General features: G+C 45.8%; 1 protein-coding gene across 1 annotated transcript in view; it reads left to right on the forward strand.

Moving 5' to 3' along the window:
* The window catches only part of LOC147904233 (syntaxin-52-like), a 48,045-nt gene that overhangs the window by 14,787 nt on the left and 5,793 nt on the right, over positions 1–27,465 (forward strand). The window contains exon 3 of the mRNA XM_087393668.1: positions 14,943–15,049. Coding sequence (XP_087249794.1) covers positions 14,943–15,049 — 107 coding nt within the window. The remainder of the gene's footprint in view (positions 1–14,942; positions 15,050–27,465) is intronic.

Below are 27,465 nucleotides of genomic sequence, written 5' to 3' on the forward strand. Positions count from 1 at the left end.
GTACTATAGGTCCTTGTTGTTTCTACAACATTGTGAAGATGTTACATATTTCCCTATCCAAAAGCTTTAGTTCCCATCTCTAAGGAATCTTTGGTGGACTGATATGGAGATCTAAAAATGTCTCCCCTTACAATGACACAGGTGTTTTTTTGGATGCCACGCCACAGACGCTCACTTCTTTTAGGGTAGTATTGGATTTGTTTAGCACTGCTACGGGGTGCATATTATTTGGCATAAATCCAATGGGTTTTGGATAAGTGACGAGGACATTCGGGTTTGGAAAAGCGACATAGGTTTCACTTGGATTGAGAGGGGTGTTTCTGTTAGATACTTAGGATGCTAGGTTGGCTTGGGCTCCATTGTTGGAGAGTATAAGGAGAAAGCTCCTTTTTTGGGACTCTGCAAAGTTGACCTTGCCTCCAGAGTAGTCGTAGTCAACCAGGTCCTTTTGGCCACGGCATGGTTAGTGTGTTCTTGCTGGTGCCATTCAAGGGATTGCATCAGCCAGATTAAGAGACCGATTGGACTTGATGGCACAGATGACGTTACATCGAGTGTTGCTTGGGAGACTCTCACTCTCCCCACTTCGGAAGGGGGTCTCACTATAATTGATCTAGATTTAAAGTGTAGGGCCTTGCTTTGCAAGGTGGGTGTGAGGGGACTTATGCCTGGATAGAAGCCGTGGAAGGACTTTTTCATTCGTAGCATATAGTCATGCACACCATCTTTGGGAGGAGACTCAATGGATAGTACCAGATGGATTTTCACTTCAGGCCATCTCAGATCTCCTTCCTCAGAGCATGATCTCTTTCCTTAGACCATGATCACTTCATCCCGTCTCAGACTCTTCTCAGAGCATGATCATGGAGTTCTTCTAGCCGGACCATACATGCTCTCACCTTATAGGGGCCCCGAGCTAGTGACACGACAACTCAGGTAGAGGGTTGACGCACAGAATACGCTTGTGGACATTCCCTCCTTTTTTAGAGTGGGAGTGCGACCAACAGCGGTCACTAACGCCCTTGTTAGACGTAGAGCTATGACCAAGAGACGGCACAGGGCTGCGCCCACAGGCAGTCGGCATCATTCTATCTCTGATTTTATGCTCTTGCTGCCCCACCCTTGACGAGGGGAGTGGTCCATAGTCGTGACATTGGAGCATATTCCACTTTATATTCTGATTGTTAGAAATGAGGAGGAAATGAATCACTAAATCCACCCAAGATCTCTCCAACTCTTACACACTCAACTCAAATAGATGATCACAGATGCAACAAACACACACTCAGAAATAACAGCAAGTATAGACGGAGAGAGAGAGTATATTCATCCACTGGATGGTGGGCAGAAAATGGCTCCAAGGGAGCAATACAAGTCACAACAGGGTGCTGGAGAGAACTGATGAATTCTCTCTCACAAAACTGTCCCAGATCTGAGTGCTGAACACTGCCTTGGAGAAGGGCTTTCTGTAATGCACTGGATGCTGGGCTGAATGCAGAAGTGGGCCTTCTATAGGCTCTGCCCAGGCCCCTTCAAATGACCGACCAGCAGGGTCGGTTACCCTATCTGGTGGCCGACCATAGGGACCCTATAAACCGATCATGGTTGGCCGGTGGCCCTGGTTGGGCCGACTTGGCCAGCCACAGGCCCCTATATAAGGGTGCCCTGGGCGGCCAGTCTGTGCTGCTGCTGGTGCCTCCATGTGAGGCCTAGAGCCCCCTCATACCTGCTGTTGCAGGCTGTGACCAGCCCTCTGATGCCCCCTTTCACTGCCCCTTGTCCCCTCAAATCGGGGGCTCACAGGTGGGCACAGTGAGATTCTAACACCCCCCCTCAATGTCACAACTGTGGGCCAATCCCCATACGTCTGATGAGGTGCTCCATCTGTTCTCGAGGAAGTGCCTTCGTGAAGAGGTCGGACAAGTTGTCGGCGGTCGGGCAGTACATGAGCTCAATCACGTCGTCGATGATGAGCTCTCGAACAAAGTGGTAATGAACTTCATGTGGGAGAGGAGAGCACACACAAAGGGATAGGAGACACCAAAAGTGGTGGAGCAAAAGCTACTCCAGCTTATTCCTCTATCATATATATATGAGTATACATGGGCACTGTACAAGTGGGTGGGCACATTGCCTTTTACCCCAACAACCTCCCACTTAAAGGCAGTGTGCCTTTAAGGGAGTATAGTACACATATAATACAATCAGCCATAGGCTGAAAAACAAGATGACCAGACCGTCATCCTATGCCCATCGGCACTTTACAATGTGCAAAGTGCATAGAGAATAAGCTGCTAGCAGACATCAGGTTTGCAGGATAGAAAATGACAAGCTGTAGATGCCTGTCAACCAAGATCTCATGCCAGATCTCATTGGGAGAGTGAACTCTCACCACCACGTGCTCCTGTGCTAAGTCCATAGCACCTGAACTGTCACTGTGTAAAGAAAATGTCTCTGTACCACCTGTGACCATAAGCACATGCCCTACAATAGACCTCTACTGGTCTACCCAACCTACATCACCTGCATGCTGCTCCTGGAAGCATAAGGACCCGATGTCCACAACCGCTTCCCTACTGCCAAAATCTACCATAATCATGCTACCAACTCCCATTGCAACGGAAGCAAGAACCGGAAGTGTAGCTTCAATGGCAAACATGTGAGAACCAAGTCTCAACATAGTCATGGATGCATGAAGTACTATGGCTGCCATATCAACCATAACTTGCTGCTCAACTGATATGTGATCGTCAAACCTGTAGTGTTTCAAGTATGGAGCCAATACAGGCAATGGAGTACTCAGTAACTTCTCCCTGTCCGTACTGAAATAACCAAGTATCTGATAAACATCATCAAGATCATGCAGCTCCCACTGCAAAGCATCCCTATCCATAAGGAACCATATGGCAAGTAACCTCAGAAGGATAGCAACCTCCTGAATACTGAGACCATAACCTGTCTCATTGTGCATCACATCCTGAGCTCTCATAACGGTATCAAACCTATGAAGCCAAGCTCGAGGGGATTGCTTCTGGTCATGGAGGCACTTACGAAGCAAACATATCAATGATTCCTGCTTATGTGCAATATGACCCGAGTCAATAACTGTAGAAACCACATCTGTCCTGGCATAACCAGCCAATGGATCATACCGGGCATCATTAGCCAAGGTATCCTCCTCACCATGCATAGCCTCATCCTCATCTGCAAGAGGCACTCCGCATCCTGGGAGTAAACTGTAACTGTCCATAGAAGATGCATCAACAATCTCCATAGGAGTATAAACCTTGGAATACTAGAGACATCTGACCATCTCTGACCAAAATCAGGAAGTAATTGTGGCTGTCCCAACTTTATAACCTGCTCACCGTGGGAAAAGCCTCCCACTCCAAGGGATATGGGCTGTCCCTGCATAGAATTCGGAGGTATCAGTGCACTTACACCCTCCTGGAACACCACTCTCCTGCTATCCACAGTCTTGGGCTGTCTAAACATAGCATCCTCTCTAAAATAGACATTATGGCTGCGTATCAAGTCTCTAGTTGAAGAATCCCATAACCTGTAGTCCCTACTGGATGGCTGCTTACTAATCAGCATCTTATCCTGGACACCTGATACATGCAATGCATAAGAGAATCCAACCCGTGATCCCCTAGCCATAACCAAATTGCCTCTAGCAATCTTCCATGCATGATCACCCAAAGAGACATGATAACCTGCCTCAACCAACTGTCCAGTACTGATCTTGCTTGTAGCAAGTCCTGGTATATGTCTAACCCTCTGTAGAACAAGAATAGAGCCACTAGGCATAACAAGGTGGATATCCCCATAACATGACCTGTTTCTACCAATTGATCGACCTTTGGAGTGCATATCAAAGCTGTATTTCAGCCCATCAGGACATTTCAGCCCATCATGCTGTAACATAACACTATCATGGTCATACATCCGGCATATACGAGTATAAAATTCATATGCATGGTAGTCTACACCCTGTACACCATCCTGTACCTGCAAGTAGACTGACTTCGAGAGTGATGACTGAATGATAGAGCATGCTTGCTCATCCATGTCATCCCAATCACTCTGTTTAATGCTATTAGGCTTGACACCTTTGCATTGAATGGGCTTATGCTGCCTCTTCTGCACTAACACATCATAAATCTGCTCTTTCCAATACTGAAAGTTTGATCCATCCAACCTCTCAATATCAAAGAGGGCACTACCAGCTGTAGATGCCATATCTGTGGCACAATAGGTCACAACCAAAGAGCAATATAGTGCAATAGGCAACCCAAATGACCAAAAAATATGGTGTTGTCCAGACCAATTAGATCTCCAAATAAACTGGCTGATCCAATGCTCAAAAGCACTCAGCCATAAAGAGGCATAAACAAGTATGTATGCAGCTCAGTAACCTGCCAATGCCTGGCAATCCAAGTAAGAAATGCACTGAACCAAATGAGCAATGCCTGCTCAACCAATGGCAATAGGAGCCCAGCTCAACTATCCATAAACATCAGTGCAGCATCCACCAATGCAAATCCATAATGCATCGAAATGGCATTTACTGCATCACCAATGCATCACCTCAAGCGCACAATTGTTTGGCAACAAAATCAAGCATTCACCACTTTCCAAATGTGCCAAAGTGACTTGCCAAAATGCCAATAATGCCCTTGGACTGAAGTGAGATTCCAATCACTTTCTGTAATTTACTGTGAGTTCCCAATTCACTGTTGTGCAAGAGAAATTCCTACAACAATACCTCACAGCCACTTTGGGCAAAATAACACGCTGTCCCTGTTTTTGAACAGCGATATCTTTTCACTGAAAGACCAGATGCCAAAGCTGTAAACAGCAAAGTTGTAGCTGGTAGAAAGATCTACAACTTATCAGTTGACCTCAAGAGAAAAATCCTTGTGGATTCTCAGATATTCTCACCGGAAAAACAGCTTCCTGCACATTGGTCATAGATAGACAGTAGACTGCAACTTTTTGTGGTTTTGCAGAGGCTGTAACTCCTGCAGCTTATACCGGATCAACTTGCTTCCAAAAGCAAAGTTGTAGTATGTTCTGTGAACGACAACTTTCCAGTTCGGCACAAAGTGCAATTCCGCACCAGGAAAGAGATATTCAGTCCTGAAAATGACTGTTTTATCATAAAAAACAGCAACAGCAGCAATTGTAATGTCCTGACCAATGGCAAACACAATGCCATAAAATCAGCCCCGAATACGGTAACAAATCAGCCCTGAAAACAGCTCCAAACAATGCTCATTTGACAGGATCTCTATACATCACCGTACCACCGTATGTATCCAACATAGGCAAATAACCATGCATCCAACAAATTGTCAATGCATCTCAACCAGGCATGTACCACTGTCAAAGCATGTGTCACTGCCACTGCCACTGCCAAAGTGATGTATCTACAAAAAAGATATGCAACCCACTGACTAACTGTAACGGAATGTTCACAAGGACTAAGATGCACCAGAGTATGTCCGTACAAGGACCCAAATGCACGGGAAAACACGAGCTAACAAAGCTCAACTGCAACCAAAAGAAGCTACATAGTGCACAAGCACATATCCCACACAATGTCCACAAGGCGTACTTCTGCAAAATGTCCCGCAAAGAGACCAAAATCAGCCAATGCTCAGCTCCAAGACCTCAAATGCAACACCGGCTATCTCCAAGGCATACAACTGCATCAAACATGCAATCCAGAGGCTCCCCAACAGCTCCCAGATGAGCTAGAGACAATGGCAAAGAACTATGCCAAGACTGGAACCTGCAAATGCCAAGAATGGCTATGGCGCCAAAATAAGACCCAAATCTGCAGGGAGGAAACCTCGATGTGAGGTTATAGGTAGCACAATTGCAAATTTTTAGGAAGCCTGGCGTTGACGGAATCGCAATCGGAGGACTGTGCGAACTCCACCACAAGTTGCATATGCAGCTCTCTAGCGCTCCTTCACGGTCTCCTACGCCAAAGAAGTTGCTCACCAACCGACTCCTGGCTCACAGAATAGCAGCAACAATTGCTCTTGACGCCTATCTACTAGCTGCCCATGATAACCAACGCCTCCAACAAGCACACAACGGCCAGCCACTTGCTGCAAAGGATGCATCAACAGCCAACGATAGGCTCCCACGAGACAACTACAAGACCAACGGACAGCGGTCTCCTTCCAACGCGAGGTTGCTAGAGCACTGGAGCGCTGGAAGATAACCCAAAGTGATTCTTGCAGCTGCATTGTAGAGCAAACAGATTTGGATGATGTCTACCCAAAATCTCCCTGTGAATGAGAGAATCAAGCTCTCCAAAGCTCCCGGTAGAATGATACCAGTTGTGGGAGAGGAGAGCACACACAAAGGGATAGGAGACACCAAAAGTGGTGGAGTAAAAGCTACTCCAGCTTATTCCTCTATCATATATATATGAGTATACATGGGCACTGTACAAGTGGGTGGGCACACTGCCCTTTACCCCAACACTTCAATGTGCTTGGTCCGCGCATGGAACACTGGATTCTTGGCAATGGCTATGCAACTCTGATTGTTGCACATCAGCACTGTTGTGTCATCCTGACTCACGTCCATGTCCTCCAGAATCCACCTCAACCACAGTGTCTCACAAGCTGCTGTACATGCAGGTCTGTACTCTGCCTCGGTAGATGAAAGGGCCACTGTGGGTTGCTTCTTACTCATCCAAGAGATGGCACCAGATGCAAGTAAGAAGCAATACCTGTTGTTGATCTTCTGGTGTCAGCATCACACGCCCAATCACTGTCACAAAACCCGCCTAGTTCGATGCCTTTGGTGTATTGTGATCCCGTAGGTGCAAGAACCCTTTAGATACCTCAGCACCCGTAAGCCTGCATCCCAATGACTCTTCCTTGGAGAAGTAGAGAACTGGCATAATAGCCCAACTGAATAACAAATATCAGGTCGAGTATTGGTAAGGTAAAGCAAGCTTCCTACCAATCGTCGGTACAAAGGAGTATCGACCGGCTGAGATGTGTCGTGAACACTTAGCTTGAGTCCGACCTCCATGGGAGTTACTGCCGTCCTGCAATCCTCCATCTGGAATCTCTTCAGAAGTTCTCTGCAGTATTTCTCCTGTGAAATGAAGATCCTGTCTTTGGCCTGCTTCACTTCTATCCCAAGGAAGTAGTGATATAACCCAAGGTCAGTCATCTCAAACTTAGTCATGAGTAGCTCCTTGACCTGGGAAATCTTCTTGACATGGTCACCTGTCAAGATAAGATCATCAACATGGAGGATGAGTACCAATCGCAACCCCCTCTCAATGAACAAGTAGAGGTTTGCCTCAGAAGGGCTCCGACTTAGCCCTATTTTTTGAAAGAATACATCTATCCTTTGGTACCAAGCTCTGGGGGCCTATTTCAGCCCGTATAACGCCTTCTTCAACCTGCAAACCTTTAATGGGGACCCTGGATCTTGAAAGCCCTGTGGCTACTCTACGTACACCTCCTCCTCCAGGGTTCCATTAAGGAATGCGGACTTCACGTCCATTTGAAAAATAGGCCAATGGAATTGGGCAGCAAGGGCAATCACTGTCCGGATAGTAACCATGCGAGTTGTGGGAGTCATCAAAATCCATGCCTTCATTCTGAGCAAAACCTTTGACCACTAATCTTGCTTTGTACTTATCCAAGCTGCCGTGTGATTTGAATTTAAGTTTGTATACCCACTTAGTGCCGATAACTTTCCGTCGCGGGGGCTTGGCCACTAAGTCCGAGGTATTGTTCTTCAGGATAGCATCCATCTCTGCCTGCATGGCAGCCTGCCATTCTGGATTGTCCTTTGCCTCCTCGAAGGACCTTGGCTCTTCAAGTTGAGCCACCAACGCAAAGTTCACGGATGGGGTCTTCTTAAGACGTTGGGACCGACGCAATCCGAAACTGCTACTCTCAGGTATATCGGTGACCCGAGAGTCTTCCAATGTTCTTAGGTACCATTGGGGCAACCTCTTTTGCTTCTCAATGGGAGGAGGAACTGGAACTGCTTTTGGAACATCCTGGTCTTCCTCAGTACCTTGTGGAATATCAGCTTTTGCCACCTCTTGGATGGTCAACCTGGGGCGGGGTGGGTTTGGGGATTGAACAATCTCCTCCTCCTCAACCTGAGGCTCCTCCTGGGGTTCAAATTCCTTTTCCTCGAAGATGACATCCCGACTGATAAGGATCTATATGAGTTGATAGGCCTTGGATTCTTCGCTATACCCAACAAAGATACATTTTTTGCTCCGAGAATCAAGCTTGGTCCTCTCTTCCTTGTGCACATGCACCCATGCTTTAGAACCAAAAATGCGAAGATGAGTGATAGAGGGCTTCTTACCATAAAATGCCTCATATGGAGTCTTGTCCTCGACGGCCTTCGTCTTGGTCTTGTTGAGGATGTGTACTGCTGTATTAACAGCTTCACTTCAATAGGCTTTAGAAAGGTTCCTTCCTCGTATCATAGCAAGCCCTGTCTCCGTGATGGTTCTGTGCTTCCTCTCAGCTACCCCGTTCTGTTGAGATGTACTTGCTGTGGTGAGTTGTCGCTTGATCCCATGCTTGCAACAAAATGTGTTGAACTCATTGGAGGTGAATTCTCCCCCCCTGTCTGTACGGAACATCTTGACATTCTTCCCTGTCTCCTTTTCAACTCTGGCCTTCCAGTCCTTGAATTTCTCGAAAGTGTGACTTTTTAGCCAAGCAATACACCCAGGTCATTCTACTGAAATCATCCACAAAGAGAAGTGAGTACCTGGATCTTGCCCATGATGATGTAGACACTTGGCCACAAATGTCAGCATGAACCAACTCAAGTGGTTTGCTGGCCCGAAACGAGGCCTCTTGTGGGAACTTATCCCTGTGCTGCTTGCCTTCTAGACAGCCCTACAGACACCATCATTGCTGTAATGGGTGGAAGTCCATCCACCATCTTCGACTTTGACATCTCAGCCAAGGTTCCTGCCTCAAGGCTAGTACCCTTTGGAGCATTACCCGTGTTGACTCCTTACTCTAAAGAACTGTTGCCCCATTAACTGTTGAAGAAGTGAAAGGAAAGCATGAAGCTGAACACGAAATGAGAGAATGCTTGCTTGCTTATGGAATGAAGAAAGGTGGGGTCCATATGTAGGCACCTCTACATGAGCCACCAAGCTCCACAATCATCTCCTCAATCATCTCCTCAATCAGCTCCTAGAATCTCTCAATCATCCTATGTGGCATCTACCACCACCTAACAGTGCTTATGGGCACCTAACTGTGCCTCTAGCACACACACAGCCTGTGGCATACACCTTGAGATATCCCATCAAACCCCCCCTCAAGGCAATGTCTCAGGCTATGTCAAGGATACATCTAGTCTCATAGTTTCTCATGCCATCTCATGGTGGTCAAGGATAAATCTATGGCTAGGATCTCATGCTAGCAAGGGTTCCCAAGGGTGTGAAGTCAAACAAAGGGATACATAAGACCTTCCAATGGTTATCTCCCCTGCATGTACATGCACACAATGTCTGCAGGAGGTACCATTGAACAAAACACATACACATGGCCTACATCATATGGTGACCAGAGGTGTTTACAAAGAACACAACAGTTTATTCCATTCATTTTGGAGGACTATCCAGGCAGAGTACCTTGACTCAACATAAAAGAGAGATCTGGAGCATATATGGAGATGGTTCAAAAAGCATAATCTTCATAGGAGGCCTCATCTTGTGGAGGCACTTCAACTAAAAGTAAATTGGCAGTTTCTGGTTTTGTAGTTGCTTCCTTTTTTGCCTTACAAAACTTTTCATGGTGATTATTTTTGCCACAATATTTGCAAGGATTGATCTTGAAGCAATCTTTTGAGAGGTGATTAGTCTTCCCACAATGTTTGCAAGGTTGAAACTTGCCCATTTGAGTTTTTATGGCATAGGCTGTGTCATTTCCTCTTCGGAGTTCCTTGTGCCTTTCTTCTTCTTGAAGAGCAGTAATAAGACCTTCAAGAGTAGGATTAGGAAGATTTTTCAAAGTGGTAACAACATGATCATAATCTTCAGGCATACTTTTGAGCAATACTGCCATTGCATCATCTGTAGTGATTGGAGAGTTGATAGAAGCAAGTTGAGTCATGAGACTCCGCATGTGATTGACATGAATAGAATAGAATAGAATAGAATGTTGTATTATCGTCCTCTGGGGGCCGAAAAACGACCCATGGGACCTCATCTGATGAGAGAAGATACAAAAAAGGAAGTCTCTGTCCTCCAAAGAGGAAGGGGTGATAAAGTAACACAGTATCACTGCTTTATAGCCTGCGACATCGTGCATTGTTCTCTGTGCTTAAGAATCCTACTAATATATGTGCCCAAGATAGGAGGATGTACATGCGTGAGTAGGCTCACAAGATTTGAGTGCCTCTCTACGACATTCTGAAAATCTTTCCTTATGTGGGCATACTGTGGGCATGTCAATAAAACATGTGCTTCTGTCTCCACGTCCTGCAAATCACACATTTGGCAAATTCGTCGATCTCTCGAAGTATCTCCCCAGGCTCCTCTCTCCACCTCTAGCATATGAGAACGGGTACGCATACTTGCAATATTACACCTGACATTAATAGGTATGGGCATGCTTATGTATCTTTGAAAATTGTCCTTTGCTTGAGCATATGTGCTCCAATAGCTGGGACTAATATGTTGGCAATAGTATTCAAACTTAGCTCTTTTCTTAGCTGATTGCCATTTGTGATGCAATGCTTCAAGGAGCGCTTTTTGCAGTGTCTCCTCATCCATTTTGTCTGAGGGGCTATCTAAATATGAGGCAACTTTCCACCTTTGGAACCAGCCATGAATATCTAGCCACCATCCTGAGGATAGTATCTTACTCTTATTTGTTTTTTGAAGTCTTCTACTTGCTTCCCATGCCTTTATTGGTAGTCTGTTTATGTCCATGGCCTTGACCTTCTTGATGTATTTGAAAACTCTTTCCAATGCCCTTATTTCAATTGGTTTGGTGCCAGTCTCTAGAAGCATGATTGAGTAGGGTGTGGTAATTTTGATTCCCAAGTGCCTCTGATGAATGATTTTTGCATCTTCTCAATATCATCCCATTTTGATGCTGAGATACTTCCTCCCCAAACTTCCACCCCATATAACATTGTCTGTACAACATATGCGTAAAAAAGGATTTGTCTAATACCCCATCTTATAGTGCCACTAGCCATCTCAATTCAAAGAAAGCAATCTTAAGTGACAATTTTGAGATGTGAGAGCTAGCCCCAAAAATAATATCAAGCTTCTGCCAAGCTTCAGAAGGAGACTCCAAATCAGAAATGCGATGAATATAGTCATCTCCTAAGCCAAGAGCAATAATGCCATAGGCTTTCTTCTCTCTAGCAGGATCTCGTGCCGGGTGTGTAGGAGCTGAGGATTCTCCAGCATTAGAGGCTGTTGAAGAAGAAGTTGAAGCAGGTTTGACAAGCCCCCAGAGGTTTTCCCTCATCAATGCAAACTTAACCTTCATCTGCCATGTGTGAAAGCCTTTACCATTGAACTTATCCATATTCAAGAAGGTAGCCATGAGAGGGTCTAACCCAAAATGGGCAGTGTCTACTCTCTTACAAGGCTATAAAGAGTTGAAAAGCTTTCAAAGTACAAGCATTTAGTGTAGCAAAGACTTGTAACCAAATTCCATACTAAAAATCATAACGGAAATGATGCTTCATAAAGGTGGCTAAATGAAAGTATTCCAAGCAAATCCAGGTATAGCAACCTAAAGGAAAGTTGTAGCCACAATTGTACTGATGCTATTCAACACTTTAAAACATCAGAAATGCTAAAGTAGCATCTAATGTAGCATCAAACTCACAACATTGTCAAAACTGTCCAAAACAGAGGCCTGATCTTGGAGGGCTTGTATCTCACTCTTCAAAGCAAAGAAAAGAGGGCTTTCTAGGTAGAAATAAAGCTGGTATACCAGAGAAGAGCCACTGAAGAAGAGAGGCGAAATGCCGCGTCACGTCGCCATAGCCAGCAGCTTGAAAGTCGGCTGGTTTTTTGTCTATTTCTCCCTCCCTGGTGGACCATTTCACTTCAAATCTGGACAGGAGCTAGCTCATACTGTTGTGCAAGCTTGGCTCAGAGGAATTTTGGAATGGCTGCTCCAGCAAGTCAAATTGAACGAAATGGCGACGAGAAGAAGGCGACTGTTGCGCGGTTTTGTGGGCACCATTGTCTAATTCCTTTGACGTGGAAGTTCGCCCATATGAAGGGTCTCTCCAGCCAGAAGGACCCTGGGAATGGTTGCTTGTAGGTAGAGAACTCAGCCCTCCAAGTGTTTGGGCAGAAAGGGGCAAAATGGAGAGGAAGGTGAAGAAGAAGACATGGCATAAATGGGCTCAAGGAGGATCATAGTGCTCTGATACCATGTTGAAGAAGTGAAAGGAAAGCATGAAGCTAAACACGAAATGAGAGAATGCTTGCTTGCTTATGGAATGAAGAAAGGTGAGGTCCATATGTAGGCATGAGCCACCAAGCTCCACAATCATCTCCTCAATCAGCTCCTAGAATCTCTCAATCATCCTATGTGGCATCTACCACCACCTAACAGTGCTTATGGGCACCTAACTGTGCCTCTAGCACACACACATAAAACCTAAGGTGTGCCTGTGGCATACTTCTTGAGATATCCCATCATTAACATGATAGGCCTTCGTAGCGGAAGACATGAATCCATGAGGATCTTCCTTAGGCCAAGCTATGGTGTCAGTTTCAGAATCTGAGTCATCCTCCATGGCTTGCTCCATGGGCCTCTTTCCTTCATGAACATAGCTACTTTTGAGCTGATCTAATTTCCTGTTCATAGTGGCAAAAGAATTCATTGTCATGTCCTTAAGCACCTGCATGAGAAGCTTGCACAAATGAGGTGCTTTCTGGAGTATCGTGTTTGCTACTGCCAGGGACATCATTATGGTCCATGCCATCATCTTGGACTCCTTCATTGGAGCAATTACCCAGTCTGGTTGACTCCATTAATGCCTCATCTCCTGGAATGGGGGCCAAGTCTAACAACTGATGCTTCTTGCTGAGGTTACTAGGCCGCCTTGCAGATGATGGGCAGCCAATCAATCTCCCTATAAAAACTCTGTAGAGCTCTAATGAACAGTGGTTTACTGCCAGAAACACTGTCAAACAATGTGGAAGGCACTGTTTGAACAGAATCTATTGTCTGATCCTCTATAGAAGCATTGTCTGCAGAATTTGAACATTGTTTGAATAGTAACACCTCTGTCAGAACACTGTATAGGAGCCTGTGTAAGATTCAAAACTATATCTGAACCACTACGTAGAGAAATTCAATCTGACAATGAATATTATTAGCTGGCCAGGTGGCACTTGTTGGTTGGTCAGTTCCGAAATTTCCCAGTTTAACCAATTTAGGGCTCAATCCTTCAACCAAATGTCCACACTAGGTATAAATGGATTAGAATAGGGAGGATAAGCAAGGAAAACCCTAAAAGCCCCAAATTTGAGTGAAACCATAGCTGCTGATGGTCAGAATTGCTTCTGTTGGAACCAATTTCTGCTGGAACCTAGGCTATTCTGGTCCAAATTTGGGAATTTCGATGCAGCACCTTAGGGCTTGTATTCAGGAGATCATTGCGCTGAGAATGATTGAAAAAACGTCCGGCGATGAAATTTTGCAGAGAAGTAGGCCCAAGGCTCAAGACACCATGCTCCAAATTTCAAAACAAAACGATATGTTTTTCCCACAAAGATCCCTGAAAAGGCTCTAATATCAATGTAGCTAAACTAGCCTACAACATGCTAGTCTAACCTTATTTCCACAACTTATGTAATTAGAAATGAGAGTAGACAGTAATAGATGTGTAGAACAGCATAAAAACAATGGAATCCATGTGCTGAATCATCGAAGTACCTGGCATCTTAGGTAGAAACCATGGCTTGTGAGGGGCTGCAAAAGCTATAGACTAGGAAGGTCATTCCTAGGCTAGGAGTCAAGTCCCAGTTGAATTCAGCTCAGTTTCAGCCAAGAGCATGGATGATGAGCTTGTGATGAATGTTTATCTGATTCCCAATCATGAATGAATGCATGGGACCCTCATTTTACAGGTTTGGTCCTCAACATGAATTATGGGATAACCATCCTAAGATGCCACGTGGCAACATTTGGATTCCCTACTAAAGTACTACTCCATTACAAAGCCATTTAAAACCCTACCAAGCTAAAAATGACCAAGTAAAATTCACCTTTGTTACATATAAGAACCAATAGTCTCCCTACTCCTAGTATCAAGGGTGTAAACTCCAAAACCCTAGGTGCCTTAGCCTAACTATAGTCAGGTGCTAGAGTTGAGGTCTTCAGATAGACTATAGCCCTAAACATTGGTTACACAATTCATAACCTAGTGTTGACTTCTTATTACAACCATGAGGGTCATCCAATATATTTTGAGACACTATATCATACAGTAACCACCTTCACCTATAGTAGACATCGTTGCAATATTATACCATAGATGTGAGATCTTGGAGTAGGTGACTAGTGACTGGAGCATGTGTCCATGCGCTGAAATCACCTAAACAGTGTTTTTAGATTTATTGAGCATGTGAATGAGATCCATCCCTTTAACAGATATGCTTAATGCCAGAAAGATGCTGGTCACATGAGTTGATGAGGTGATGTTGAATGGCTGTATTGTTATTGAAAATAATATGGGTTAATGCTGCACTGTGACACATTGTTCGCATGAGTTTATGAGGCTATATTGGTGATAATAGGCTGTAATGGCATTAAGGAAGATAGTGATTCAGTATAGTGAATCTTTTGAAGTTGTTGCACAGCAGTGTTTCTCTCTTTAAGCAGTTTCCTGAAACTAATCTGGGAATATTTTACCATAAATGGTAGGAGCAATCTTCTTGGTCAAGATGGGAAAGTAGAAGCTAAAGAAAACAACAGAACATCAGGCCTTGATAACTCCGGTATTATTGGGCTGCAACGGCAGATTATGAGGGGTATGTTATCATCTCTTGTAATTGTGTGAAAGTAAAACTAAAATGTGTAAATTGTGTGAATAAGAGTTGGCTGATATCACTGAAAAAGAATGTGATGAGTTACAAAGAAGTAAAAGCTTTTAAAGTAGTTTGCAGATATAGAGCACAATAGCTGCGACAGAACTATCTTAGATTGGAGAAGATAAAGAAAATTGATAACGGACTAGTCAAGTGTACGCACATTGATTGTGACATTTAGTGTTTTCTTTGGACTTGTTTTACTAGAGACATGTGACTTGCATGCAAGAAGCATTTGGATACATTATCCCATGATTGCACAACTGTGCTACTTACTATGCGGAAGGAGCCTGAGCTGAAATCGCATGAATGTAGGGAGTAGTTGCTCTATATATCATTGTGAAGTGAAATATATAATTATAAGTAAGGCATTTCCACCTTGGACTCGGTGATGAGTTGCCCCAAGCAGGTCTAGACCAGCATCGTATCAAGCTATTCCTAGACTGGCTGTAACCGTCTCTGTGTGGCTGGAGTTTGCATGTGTGGATAATGGGATAGAGTGCTCTCCTTGAATACATGGGGAAGGGTTGTAGGAGGCCCAACTCCTGCTATAGTAGGCCGACCTTATAGGCCTCTACACAATGGCATAAGTACATATGTCTGCCTATCAACATTCTGAGCATCAACAGAAAATCACTCAAAGAAAGATTGCCCATCTTGAGAGGACTCCTGTCCCCTATCCCAATTCTCATCACTACGTGACATAGATGCTGAATTCTCCTTCTTGCAATTCAATGACAGCAAACAATACTTGTACCAGAGACAACCACATGCTGACCTCCTTAAAGAAGATTGTATGTCCCTGCATCAAAACCATGAAACCGGTCTTCAATAAATTAAAGGGCAGTAGAACTAACAAATAACCAGCCAACACTATTACATCAACAATTCAGCAAAGATACAACTAGCAAATTGGGAGCTAGAGTGCCCCTACACCAAGATAAAGACACAGTTTGGCCCCAAACGTTGCCGCCCCTTTCGGTATTTCCTTAAGTGAGAGGCCCTGAATTCCGGACTACATAAAGGATACATTCTTTCTTGCATCTGTGGCATTCCACACCCCATTAGACATTAATTGCTAGGGGTTCTAGCACACCAAGCAACCCATGACCTTGCCCCTTGTCTTCCCAGGGTCCTACCCACATTCAGGCCAACATGCATGCACCAGAAATCGCACCCTTGTGACATCTGACCTGTGTCTAAGACTGTCTTTGTTCCATGATTGTCTTGCTAATTGTGCCTGATTTACCTGTGTCACACATGGCCTGTCTGCAGTATGCCATTTCCCAAGTAAGCAAGTTTATGCACAAACCCAAAACATAGCATTGGCAGGCAGTGAAACGTGTCCTCCATTACTTGAAAGGCACACAACATGTGGGGCTTCTTTATGATGATAAGACATCACTAATCATGCATGCTTTTCCGGAAAGTGATTAGGCTAGTTGTTACGGCACGAGGGTGTTGCATAGTGGCATCTATTTTATGCTAGGTGTCACGAGGGCATGATTTCTGGTGCTTGCATGCGGGCTTGCATGTGGGCAGGACCCTATGAAAATTAAGGGGCAAGGCTTGGGTTGTTTTGTGTGAAAAACGGGGCTCCTAGGCATTAATTATGCCTTGGGGTAAGTGAAGGGCTAATGGACCCTAGGAGGGGTCCAAAGAGGGCCTTGGGGGGCAAAAGCCCCATCTTGACGTGGGTCTACCACGTGGCAAGTAGCCACGTGGCACTTGCATGCAACCAGCTCCAGGAGGTTCTGATTTGATTGGAACATAGGAAGCACTTGGGATGGGCTAGTCGGGGGGAGGGGGGGATGGGTGAACACGAGCTCACACACAAAAACGTGCAGGGCCTTCATGGTCTGTATACGCCATCATATGGAAACACAAGTGCAGGAGTACGGCTCTCCAACGTATGGATGCCTGTTCGGTACTGTACGATCGTTCCTTGTACGATCGTTCCAGAGGTAGCTGTGGTTGTACGGCCTGCTCACGGGCTAATTCGCATGCACGTACGGAGGGTTCATGCTTGTATATGGGTTGCTATACGGAGACCTACGCATACGCTTGGTGTAGGGACTGTGGGTATGAACAATCACATGGGTGTACGAAATATGCTCGTCTACCTGTACAGAATTGATACGCTTGTATAAAGGCTTTGTACGGGCTACATAGGCGCTATGTACGGCTGATGCAAGACATTTGTATGGACACTTACCTAGAGGTACGACTATATGGAAAGGCCACGCTTGTATGCGGGCAACCTTGAGCAGGGAGGTACGCGTGCCTCCTTGCTGTCTTGTATAGCCTTGGAGTGAGCTACTCTCGGGCAGTGTTTGGCCTTTGTTTGGGGGGCAACTCTTGTGCCAGAGCAAAGGGTTGATAGCAGCAGAGGATGGGGATGCAGACGACGGGGATTCTGCAAGGTTCTATGATCAATTGTTTGATGGACAGCAGCATTTGCATTATACTCTCAGAGATGGATTCCTCATGGTGCAGGACAGGGTTTTGGCTACCCTCATGGAGCAGCAACAGAGAGCCAGTAAGGCTCTCAACATCAGAGTACGTGGGATCCCACGCACTGAGGCTACACCGATGGTAGATGCGACTGCATTCGTGACCGCTACCCTGGGTGTGGCTGAGCACAAGATAGAGAGGGCATGGTGGGTGGGGAGAGATCCCAACCGAGAGCAACCCCTGATCATACGATCTCATGACACTCAGGCACGACTTTCAGCTCTACGACGCAGGTCAGTCCTTCGAGATCAGCCAGCGATCTCTATGGATGAGGACCTCACACCTCTACAGGTTGAGGAGAGGCGCTCTTTGCTGCAGCGGTAGGATCAGGCCCGGAAGGAGGGGAAGTGGGCAGTGGTACGAGAGGGACGACTTCTTATAGGCCCCCGTAGGACACCTGCCCCCTCCCCTACATAGGGAAGCGGGGTCTATGAGACTCAGATATCCGAGACGCTGTCTTGCACCATTTGGAACTATAATGATACCTTATGGTCAGAACCAGGGAACTTCTCATAATCCTATACAGGCTGCCACATAGTCTTCTATACAGAGACACATCAGAGTCCAGAGCGCCCTCTTCCAATAGTCAGTGGATATACATGGGAGTCTGCCTACAGAGATGAGATGAGGGGTACAGGAGGAGTTCGAGGTTCAGGTGGAGTTGCAGTCCTTTTTCCACACTTCGGGGGATCATTTCAGTAGAGCAGAGAGATACACATTCCAGATTTCTTTGGATCCGAACACGACACATGGACAGCCAGGATCTGTTTGTCGCAGTTTGCTACTTCCCCCCGGAGACCTCCCACTTTGCCAGAGATATTCGAGGTGATGATGAGACATCCCCATTTGCTGCCCTTTATCAGTCCATCGTTGACTTTTCTAGCCGTGGAGAAGTCCTTCGGTTTCACATGCTTTCCACATGGGGGGGGCTCCAGTGTTGATTACATCATGGGATCCCCTGTCTTCACATCTCGCATTACTGACTTCACTGTAGCACCTCTCCCCCTAGGGGCTGATCATACATACCTTTTCTTTCGCATCTCCGCCTCCCTTCGCACAGCACCTTCCACCCCACTTCCACCTACCACGATATACGCTTTGATCGAGATTACTCACCTTCTTACTCTGGCCGTCTGTACATACTTCTCGCTTATATTGACTTCATATCCCTTTTAGAGGATCGTGCTACCCTTGTCACCCGCTCACTACACAAGGCTGCCATTCACGCTTTTTCCCACACCACCGGCTTCACCCGCCCACCACCCCCTGGAACCGTACCCTGTAATAGTTGGTACGATGATGAGTGTCAGGCCTTACGCTGTCAACTCAGATTTGAAACCAAAAACAGTCTTCCAAGCGCACCAGATACGCTACGTGAATACCGTAGACTGGTACGGAGGAAGAAACTAGACTTCGTTCGTTGAAACGAGGAGGAGCTACTGAACATTTTGTTTAGTAACAACTCTAGGGACTTCTGGCGGAGATTTCTAGAAGGACGGTCCCCTCCGCCACTCACCGACACCCAGATCTGGTTTGATTATGCACGCACACTTTATGACATCCCAAATCAGCCACAGTCCCTAGCCTCTCACACATGCCTCGTCCCACATCCTGCACCCTCTTCACTAGAGAAGGGGTAAAGGATGCTGTAATGAAACTTCATAATGGCCGAGCGAAGGATCATGAGGGACTATGCACTGAGTTCATTGCATATGGGATTAACCTCCTAGCCCCGATCTTAGCAAAGCTTTTTAATGAAGCGGTTTGTTTGGGATTTCCACACACTTGGACCATTAACACTATCTCACCCATCCACAAGGCAGGGGATCCCATGAGCCCGAAGAACTACAGGACCATTATGATTGGACATGTCATGTCCAAGATTTATGCATTAGTACTTGACTCCAAGGTTAGCAGACTTGTAGAGTGTCGAGGACTCAGAGCAGCAGGACAAGCCGGATTCCGGGGTGATCATGGAACCATGGACCACATTTTGACGCTCAGATGTATCATCGAGGAGGCGAGGTCACGGAACCAGAGGATTTATTGTTGCATCATTTGGGCTGTCATGGCACTTTACGAGAGAGTTTCTGACAGAGTTCGGGTAGGATCCGGGTGGACAGACAAGATCATGAGTACCATCGGGGTCAAACAAGGGTGTCCTTTGTCGCCTACCTTGTTTGGCCTCTACATTGACGAGCTTGAGACAATGATGCAGACACAAGGGGGTGTAGGTTGCTCTTTTGCGGGCACGCTGATCCAGATTTTGCTCTATGCAGATGATGTGGCTCTCTTGTCTTTCTCAGCAGAGGGGCTTCAGAGACACCTAGACGCACTACAGTCCTTTTGTGAGTCTCGTGATTTGAAGGTCAACGTGGGTGATCTTCAATACATCTCGAGCCATCATGCGTTAGGAGCAGTTCATATTTGCGGGGTCATCTATTGAGATAGTTTCATCATACACTTATCTTGGGGTTATCTTCTCTGGACCGAGCTTCACTATGAGACCTGTGATGCAGGCACGCTTGAGTAGAGGGTATGCCTCATTGGCCAGGCTAGAGAGGCAGTGCTTCCGCTCACATCTTTAGGATCCACGCACCAAGGGGTTGCTTTTTGACTCCTTGGCTCGCCCAGCAGGGATGTACGGCAGCCCTTGTTGGGGGCCAGACTTGTCGGATACAGAGTGGGCCCGTGTGGAGCGGCTATAGGTTCTCATGCTATCGCGGATGATTCGTGGTAAGTCATCCGTTCCTCACCAGATCATTCAGGCTGAGTTTGGGTCACCCCCTTTACAGCTAGATGCTGCATTTCAGGTCATCACATATCTGTATCGAGTTAGGGAACTCTTGGGTAGTTTCAGGTCTCTTCACACAGAGTTCGCATCGAGAGCAGCAGAGCAGAGCGACTACCCAGGGAGCGGCGCATATGCACACTATGTGACATGCAGGAGGTTGAGATAGAGGAGCATTTCATCTTCAGGTGTCCTGTGTACTATGAGATCCGAGGACGTTTCCACTGCCTCTTCAGAGATAGTTATGGGATTTTAGCCCATTTCCTCTCCTACCCAGACCAGCCGTGTTTGGCAGGTTTCATTCATGAGGCACTTAGATACCGCGAGAGGATACTCCGAGCACGGAGACAGGAGCAGACTTCTTCCTCGGTTGATCCCTCTCAGAGCTCTATCACGGAGTTCTTTCAACTAGATCACATGGACCCCAACGAGATGAGGCCTCGACATGACCGTGACTTGGAGCCCGTGACCCGACAGCTCCAACAGAGGGTCGACACACAGATCACACTTGGAGACATCCCCTCCTTGTTTAGAGTCGGAGCGTGACCGACGGGGGTCATAGTAGCCCTAGTTAGACGCAGAGCTACCACCAGGAGACGTGCCAGGACCGCATCGTTGAGTGGCCGACAGCACTCTATTGCCGACTTCATGCCTCCACTGCCTCATCCATCTTGATGTCTTGCTGTTGCTGGGGATGATGATGATATTGATGATGATGCTGAGATTGATATATATAGTCGACCATCGACATGACTATGTTGTACTTAGGATTTAGTACTGCCATTCTGCATTTTTGCATTTTTTGCATTTTGCATTGGTATGGACGCTCGTTTAGTAGCTCCACTACCACTGCTCGTTGTATCAAGATTTTCACAGTCTCATAGACCCATCGGTCTTCCGAAGACTTTAATAAACTTTCTTTCTTTTTTTCTTCAGATGCATGGTCGTCTCTTGTGTTACAAGCAGTTTAGGTAGTGTGTAGGACATCGACATACTGATGCTTTATTGAAATTAGTGCAGACTTTCTTTGGCCAGCTTTGTGACAAGAGATGAATGCTTTTGTAGGGATTTGCATCGTATGCTAGCAGATCAGTGATGTGTTGGGATAAATGTGATCAAGGGCTTGCTCTAAGATGCATGTGTGCATCTAGGGGAGTCACATGTTTGTGTGTGTAGAAGAAGCACATCTAGTGCTATGAGGTGTCAGACCATGACACAGGTGATGATGTATGTATAAGGCCCCCCCCACATGGGAGGTTCCTTTGATATAGGCAGTTTCTATGATGTAGGGGCCGATTGCCACTGATATAGGGGAGGTGACTATGATCTAGGACACCTTCCTCTCCACTCTATATAAGGGATCTTCTCCCTTCATTTCAATATACATGCTTTTGGTTTTACTTGTGCTCTTCCTTTGTGTCATCATGAATCTCTTCTATCCCACCCATCTCTTCATTTGGTATCAGAGCCCCTAGGTTCCAGAGAATCCACCCTGAAAGTGCTGCATCATCATCTTCTTCACCTCCTCCATCTTGAAGCTCCATCTTTCCCACTTCTCCAAACAATTTGTAAGAGCTTGTTCTCCCTTTGTAGTGGACCATTCCTTGAGCCCTCTGAGCCACATACTTCTTTGCTATGGGCGACTCTTCAGCCCCAAGCAATTAGAGGATAGAAGTCGCTGCTGTCCACACCGTCAATTTGTCTACCCGCCGACATTATGGCTCCCCCGGCCTGTGTGCTGTACCAGAGCTTAATTTCTATGAGCTGAAGCTGGGCGACTACTAGAGTGTTGTGTCCAAATTTGAGCTCATTTGGTCGAGTGGTTGCTGAGCATTTAGTAAAAAACCAGTCAGAATTGGCAACACTCCCACAGACAATGTCGCGTGAAAATGCGCCTCTGCTTCATGCTGGCACTCTCTACAGTAAGGGCTGCCATTCCACCGAAAGCCCTTTGTTTGTGCTCTTGAAGTCTTCAATTGAGGCCTCCAATTTCAGACTGTTCAATTTGGGGGTAACAGTGACATTTTCTTCTATTATGAACCATTGAACATGGTTAATTGCTAGAAAGTTTGATTATTATGTCAGTAATCTTTGGGCTTTTGGATGCTTGATCATTAGAAGTGGTCTAAGGCATTTTTCAGTTTCACGTTTGGAGCACTGTCCTACAATTTGACAGTTTTTGAAAAGCTCATGATGCATTTATGATATGTGAATATACTTTGGAATATGCACTTGTATGGTTGAGACTCATAAGCCATTTGTAAGAGAGCAGACACTGCCTAAATATAAAGGTAAGACCCTCTCATGGCCACCTTTAAGATAAGACAAGTTCAATGGCCAAGGTTTTCACACTGGGCAAATGAAAATCAAATTTGTGCTTATGAAAGAGAATTTGTGGGACTTGGTCAAGTGAGGGAATCAATCATCTCAAGAAGGTGAATCCATCACAACCAAAGGTAAAGGGAAGGCAAGTGACTCTTCTTCACTACACCTGCAGATGCTAAAAGGCTAGAGAAAGCTTATGCATTATTGCATTAGGTTTGGGAGATGATTATGTGCATCATATTTCAGATTTGAAATCCCCTTTTGAGGCCTGGCATAAGTTAGATGTGTTATCTGGTGCTAGCTCTCATACTTTTAAGTTGAATTTAGTTGCTAGGCAGATGGCAGCACATCGTTGGTACACAGGAATCCATGCATGAGATGGAAAGTATCCTTGAACCTAGAGAGGGATGGGACAGGTGTGACTGCCATAGTGTTTGCTGTGATGTGATGCCAATTCTCTTGTTGAAAACAAGTGATGTATCAGGATATGTGTGACCCTTAGGGTGGGAGACTATTGGTCATGGCAGTCCTGGACAGTGAAGAAAGCTCCGGTATGCTTTCCTTGTCTGCTTTGGGTAGATAGGTGGCTAATTGGGCACTAGTGACAGCTATGGGGAATTGTGTGGCCAAGTGTGATTACTAGTGACAGTTCCGAGCTGTGTGTAAGATTTCTGGAATAGGAATGGAAACCTATTGCTAGGAGTGGTGAGAGCAGTGAACAGTAAAGGCTATGCAGGGTATGTGGATGCCCAATGGGATGTGGAATGCCCCAGTTGTAAGAAGGAATGTATTGTTTGTATAGCTTGGATTCAAGGCCTCTCCCTTAATTAAAGAAATATTGTAAGGGGCGCGAAGGTTTGGGGCCAATCTGTGTCTTTGTCTTGGTGCAGCGGCACTCTAGCTTCCAGTCTGCTGGTAATACTTTTGCTGAATTGTTAATGTAACAGTGTTGACTGGTTACTTGTTAGTTTTACTGCCCTTAAATTTATTGAAGGCCGGTTTCATGGTTCTGTTGTCAGGACATCACCAACTTTCTCAAGGGTGAGTCCGTGGTTGCTTTGGAGAGGAGACATCACCATCTTCTTTAAGGAGGTGAGCCTGTGGTTGTCTCTGGTGCAAGTATTGCTTGCTGTAATTGTACTGCAGCAAGGAGAATTCAGCAAGTATGTCACATAGTGACGAGGATTGGGATAGGGAACATGAGTCCTCCCAAGATGGACAATCTTTGTTTGAGGGAGCTTTGGTTGAAGATGATCAGAATGCTGGTAGGCAGCCTTATGGAGATATGCCATTGAATGGACAGCCAACAAGTATGCCAAATGGACAGGGTGCTCCATTGCAACAGTTTATTCATGGTCGTGGTGTTGATTTGCATGGCCAAGGCAATGGTTTTCAGCATGCAAATCAGGGACAACACGTTATTCCGCACCCCACAATGCATCCAAGATATTTTGGTGGTGGTTTAGTGTTCAGGCAATGGCTGGCCAAGTTGGGAATGGCCAAAGAATGCTTGGAAATTACCCTGTTGGTTTTCAGCCTGGAATGCAAGGTATGCAAGGGCTTATGCTTGGGGGTTTGCAGGTCGGAATGCAGAGAGTTATGAATTGAAACACTAGTATGCAGCCAGGGATGCAAAGTGGAATGCATGGCACTATGGGAGCTCCTGTAGGCACGCTTTGTATGCAGAGTATTGGGATTGGTATAGCAAACCCTGCTATGGGTAATGGCAATGTTGGTCAGCCTTTTGTTGTCCACTATGATGTATGTGGGAATAGCATTGGTGCAATTCTCACGCAGAATGGACGGGTTGTTGCCTACGAGAGTAGAATGTTGCAAGATGCGGAAAGAAATTTGCAAGTATATGAAAAAGAGTTGCTGGCTGTGGCTTTTGCTCTTTCTGCATGGGAGCATTACTTGCTAGGGGCTGAATTCACTATGCAGACAGATCATTAGACCTTGAGATATTCTCCTCCTGAGTTGGATGCAATGAAGGAATAGGATGCAGAGGATGGGGATTTTGCAAGGTTCTATGATCAGTGGTCTGATGGACAGCAGCATTTGCATTATACTCTCAGAGATGGATTCCTTCAGATACATGGTTGTCTCTGGTGCTACATGCAGTTTAGGCCTAGTGTGCAAGGCATCGCCGTACTGATGCTTTATTGAAATCAGTGCAGACTTTTTAGCCAGCTTTGTGACAAGAGATGAATGCTTTGGTAGGGATTGGCATCATATGCTAGCGGATCAGTGATGTAGCTTAATGCTTGAAGCTACCAGATCTTTGGAGGGTTCATAATCCTTGAAATGTGAATCTTCTCACCTTTCCAGGGAGATGTGCCAGAAGTGATGCTTTCTGTGTGTTGCCAGAGGATGAGGAACTTGATGATATCTTAGTTCCAGAGCAGGTATTGGCAGAGAAGGGAAGGACAGTTAGAGGTAAAGTTTCTATCTGGTGAAGTTTCAGAATCATTCACCATTGTATGCAAAGTGGCAGATACACCTCAGTTGTTTCAGCTTTACTTGGAAGTTTTTTAGCTTGAGCCAACTTCGGTTGTTGCTCCTTCAGGCTCAATAGAGCGTGGGTCTAGAGCATTTCTTGATGCTCAAGAGAGGGGTAGTACCTTTGTCTCTTTGTTAAGTAGGCTCAGATATCTAGAGGTCGCTCGGTGACATTGTATGTTTCACCCAAGGTACTGCTTGCTGATAGTATATCTACCTTGGGACATCTATGATCAGTGTACTAGTCATCACTATGACTTGGTTTTTGCAGTGTATATAGATTGCTACCCTAGGCTCTGAACAATCATATATCTTATGACAATTTGTAATACATGCTTTAATGATGATATGTTCACATGTATTTCAGATGCAATCGAGGTCGCTTGCCATGTTTCAAGAGAGGGGTATGTCACGAGGGCGTGATTTTTGGTGCTTGCATGCAAGCTTGCATGTGGGCAGGACCCTATGAAAAACAAGGGGCAAGGCTTGGGTTGTTTTGTGTGAAAAGGGGTCTCCTAGGCATTAATTATGCCTTGGGGTAAGTGAAAGACTAATGGACCCTAGGAGGGGTCGATAGAGGGCCTTGGGGAGCAAAAGCCCCAAAGCCCCATCTTGACGTGGGTCAACCACGTGGCAAGTTCACGTGGCACTTGCAGACAGCCAGCTCCACGAGGCTCTGATTTGATTGGAACATAGGAAGCACCTGGGATGGGCTAGTTGGGGCGGGGAGAGATCGGTGAACATAAGAGCGCACATACGAAAACGTATGGGGCCTCCACGGTTTGTATACCCCATCATACGGAAATAGAAGCGCAAGAGTACGGCTCTCCAACGTATGGACGCCTGTTCGGTAGTAGCTGTGGTTGTACGGCTTGCTCACAAGTTAATTCACGTGCACGTACGAAGGCTTCACGCTTATGTATGGGTTGCTGTACGGAGACTTATGCATATGCTTGGTGTAGGGACTGTGGGTATGAACAGTCATGTGGGTGTATGTAATATGCTCGTGTGTCTGTACGAAATACGCCTGTATAAAGGCTTTGTAAGGGCCACAAAGGCGCTGTGTATGGCTGATGCAAGACATTTGTACGGACACTCACCTGGATGTATGACTGTAGGCCACGCTTGTGTACGGGCAGCCTTGAGTGGGGAGGTACGCCTTGCTGTCTGGTATAGCCTTGGAGTGAGCTGCTCTCAGGCATTGCTTGGCCTTTGTTTGGGTGGCAACTCAGATCAGAGGGTTGATAGCCTTCCCTGTTGATGTGCATAAGCTCGTGTATGAGCGCGAAATATTGCCTTAGACTATCTGGTCAGGTATGCAATCATCCATTGTTTTGGATGCATCAGTGTCTTGGGAAGTACTTGTAGCAAGTAGAGGGATTGTGTGATTCAAAGAGAATTACTAGTAACAGTTTGGAGGTATATGCAAGTACTCGGGACGGTTTTGGATGCCTATTGCTTGAAATGGTGAAAGCAGAGCCCAGCAGGGTTGATGCTTGGGTTAATGATGCAAAAGATTTTTGGCAGGTATCTTGGTTCGTGTACAAACATACTTGTGTTTTTCCCAAAGAGATGAGTCACATGTAGGCAGTGGTTGCTAGGCAGATGGCAGATCGTTGGTACACAGGAATCCATGCGTGAGATGGAAAGTATCCTTGAACCTAGAGAGGGATGGTACAGGTGTGACTGCCATAGTGTTTGCTGTGTTGTGATGCCAATCCTCTCGTGGAAAACAAGTTGATGCATCAGGATATGTGCGACCCATAGGGTGAGAGACTATTGGTCATGGCAGTCTTGGACAGTGGAGAAAGCTCCGGTATGCTTTCCTTTTCTGCTTTGAGCAGATAGGTGGCTAATTGGGCACTAGTGACAGCTATGGGGACTTGTGTGGCCAAGTGTGGTTACTAGTGACTGTTTCGGTCTGTGTGCAAGATTTCTGGAATAGGAATGGAAACCTATTTCCAAGAGTGGTGAGAGCAGTGAACAGTAAAGGCTATGTAGAGTATGTGGATGCCCAATGGGATGTAAAATTCCCCAATTGTAAGAAGGAATGTATTCTTTGTATAGACTGGATTCAAGGACTCTCGCTTAATTAAATAAATACCGAAGGGGCGCGAAGGTTTGGGGCCAATCTGTGTCTTTGTCTTGGTGCAGGGGCACTCTAGCTCCCAGCCTGCTGGTAATACTTTTGCTGAATTGTTAATGTAACAGTGTTGACTGGTTACTTGTT

Source organism: Dipteris shenzhenensis, chromosome 2 (assembly GCF_047967505.1).
Source record: "Dipteris shenzhenensis isolate YYH24624 ecotype China chromosome 2, Dip_SZ_1.0, whole genome shotgun sequence".
Taxonomy (NCBI): Eukaryota; Viridiplantae; Streptophyta; class Polypodiopsida; order Gleicheniales; family Dipteridaceae; genus Dipteris; species Dipteris shenzhenensis.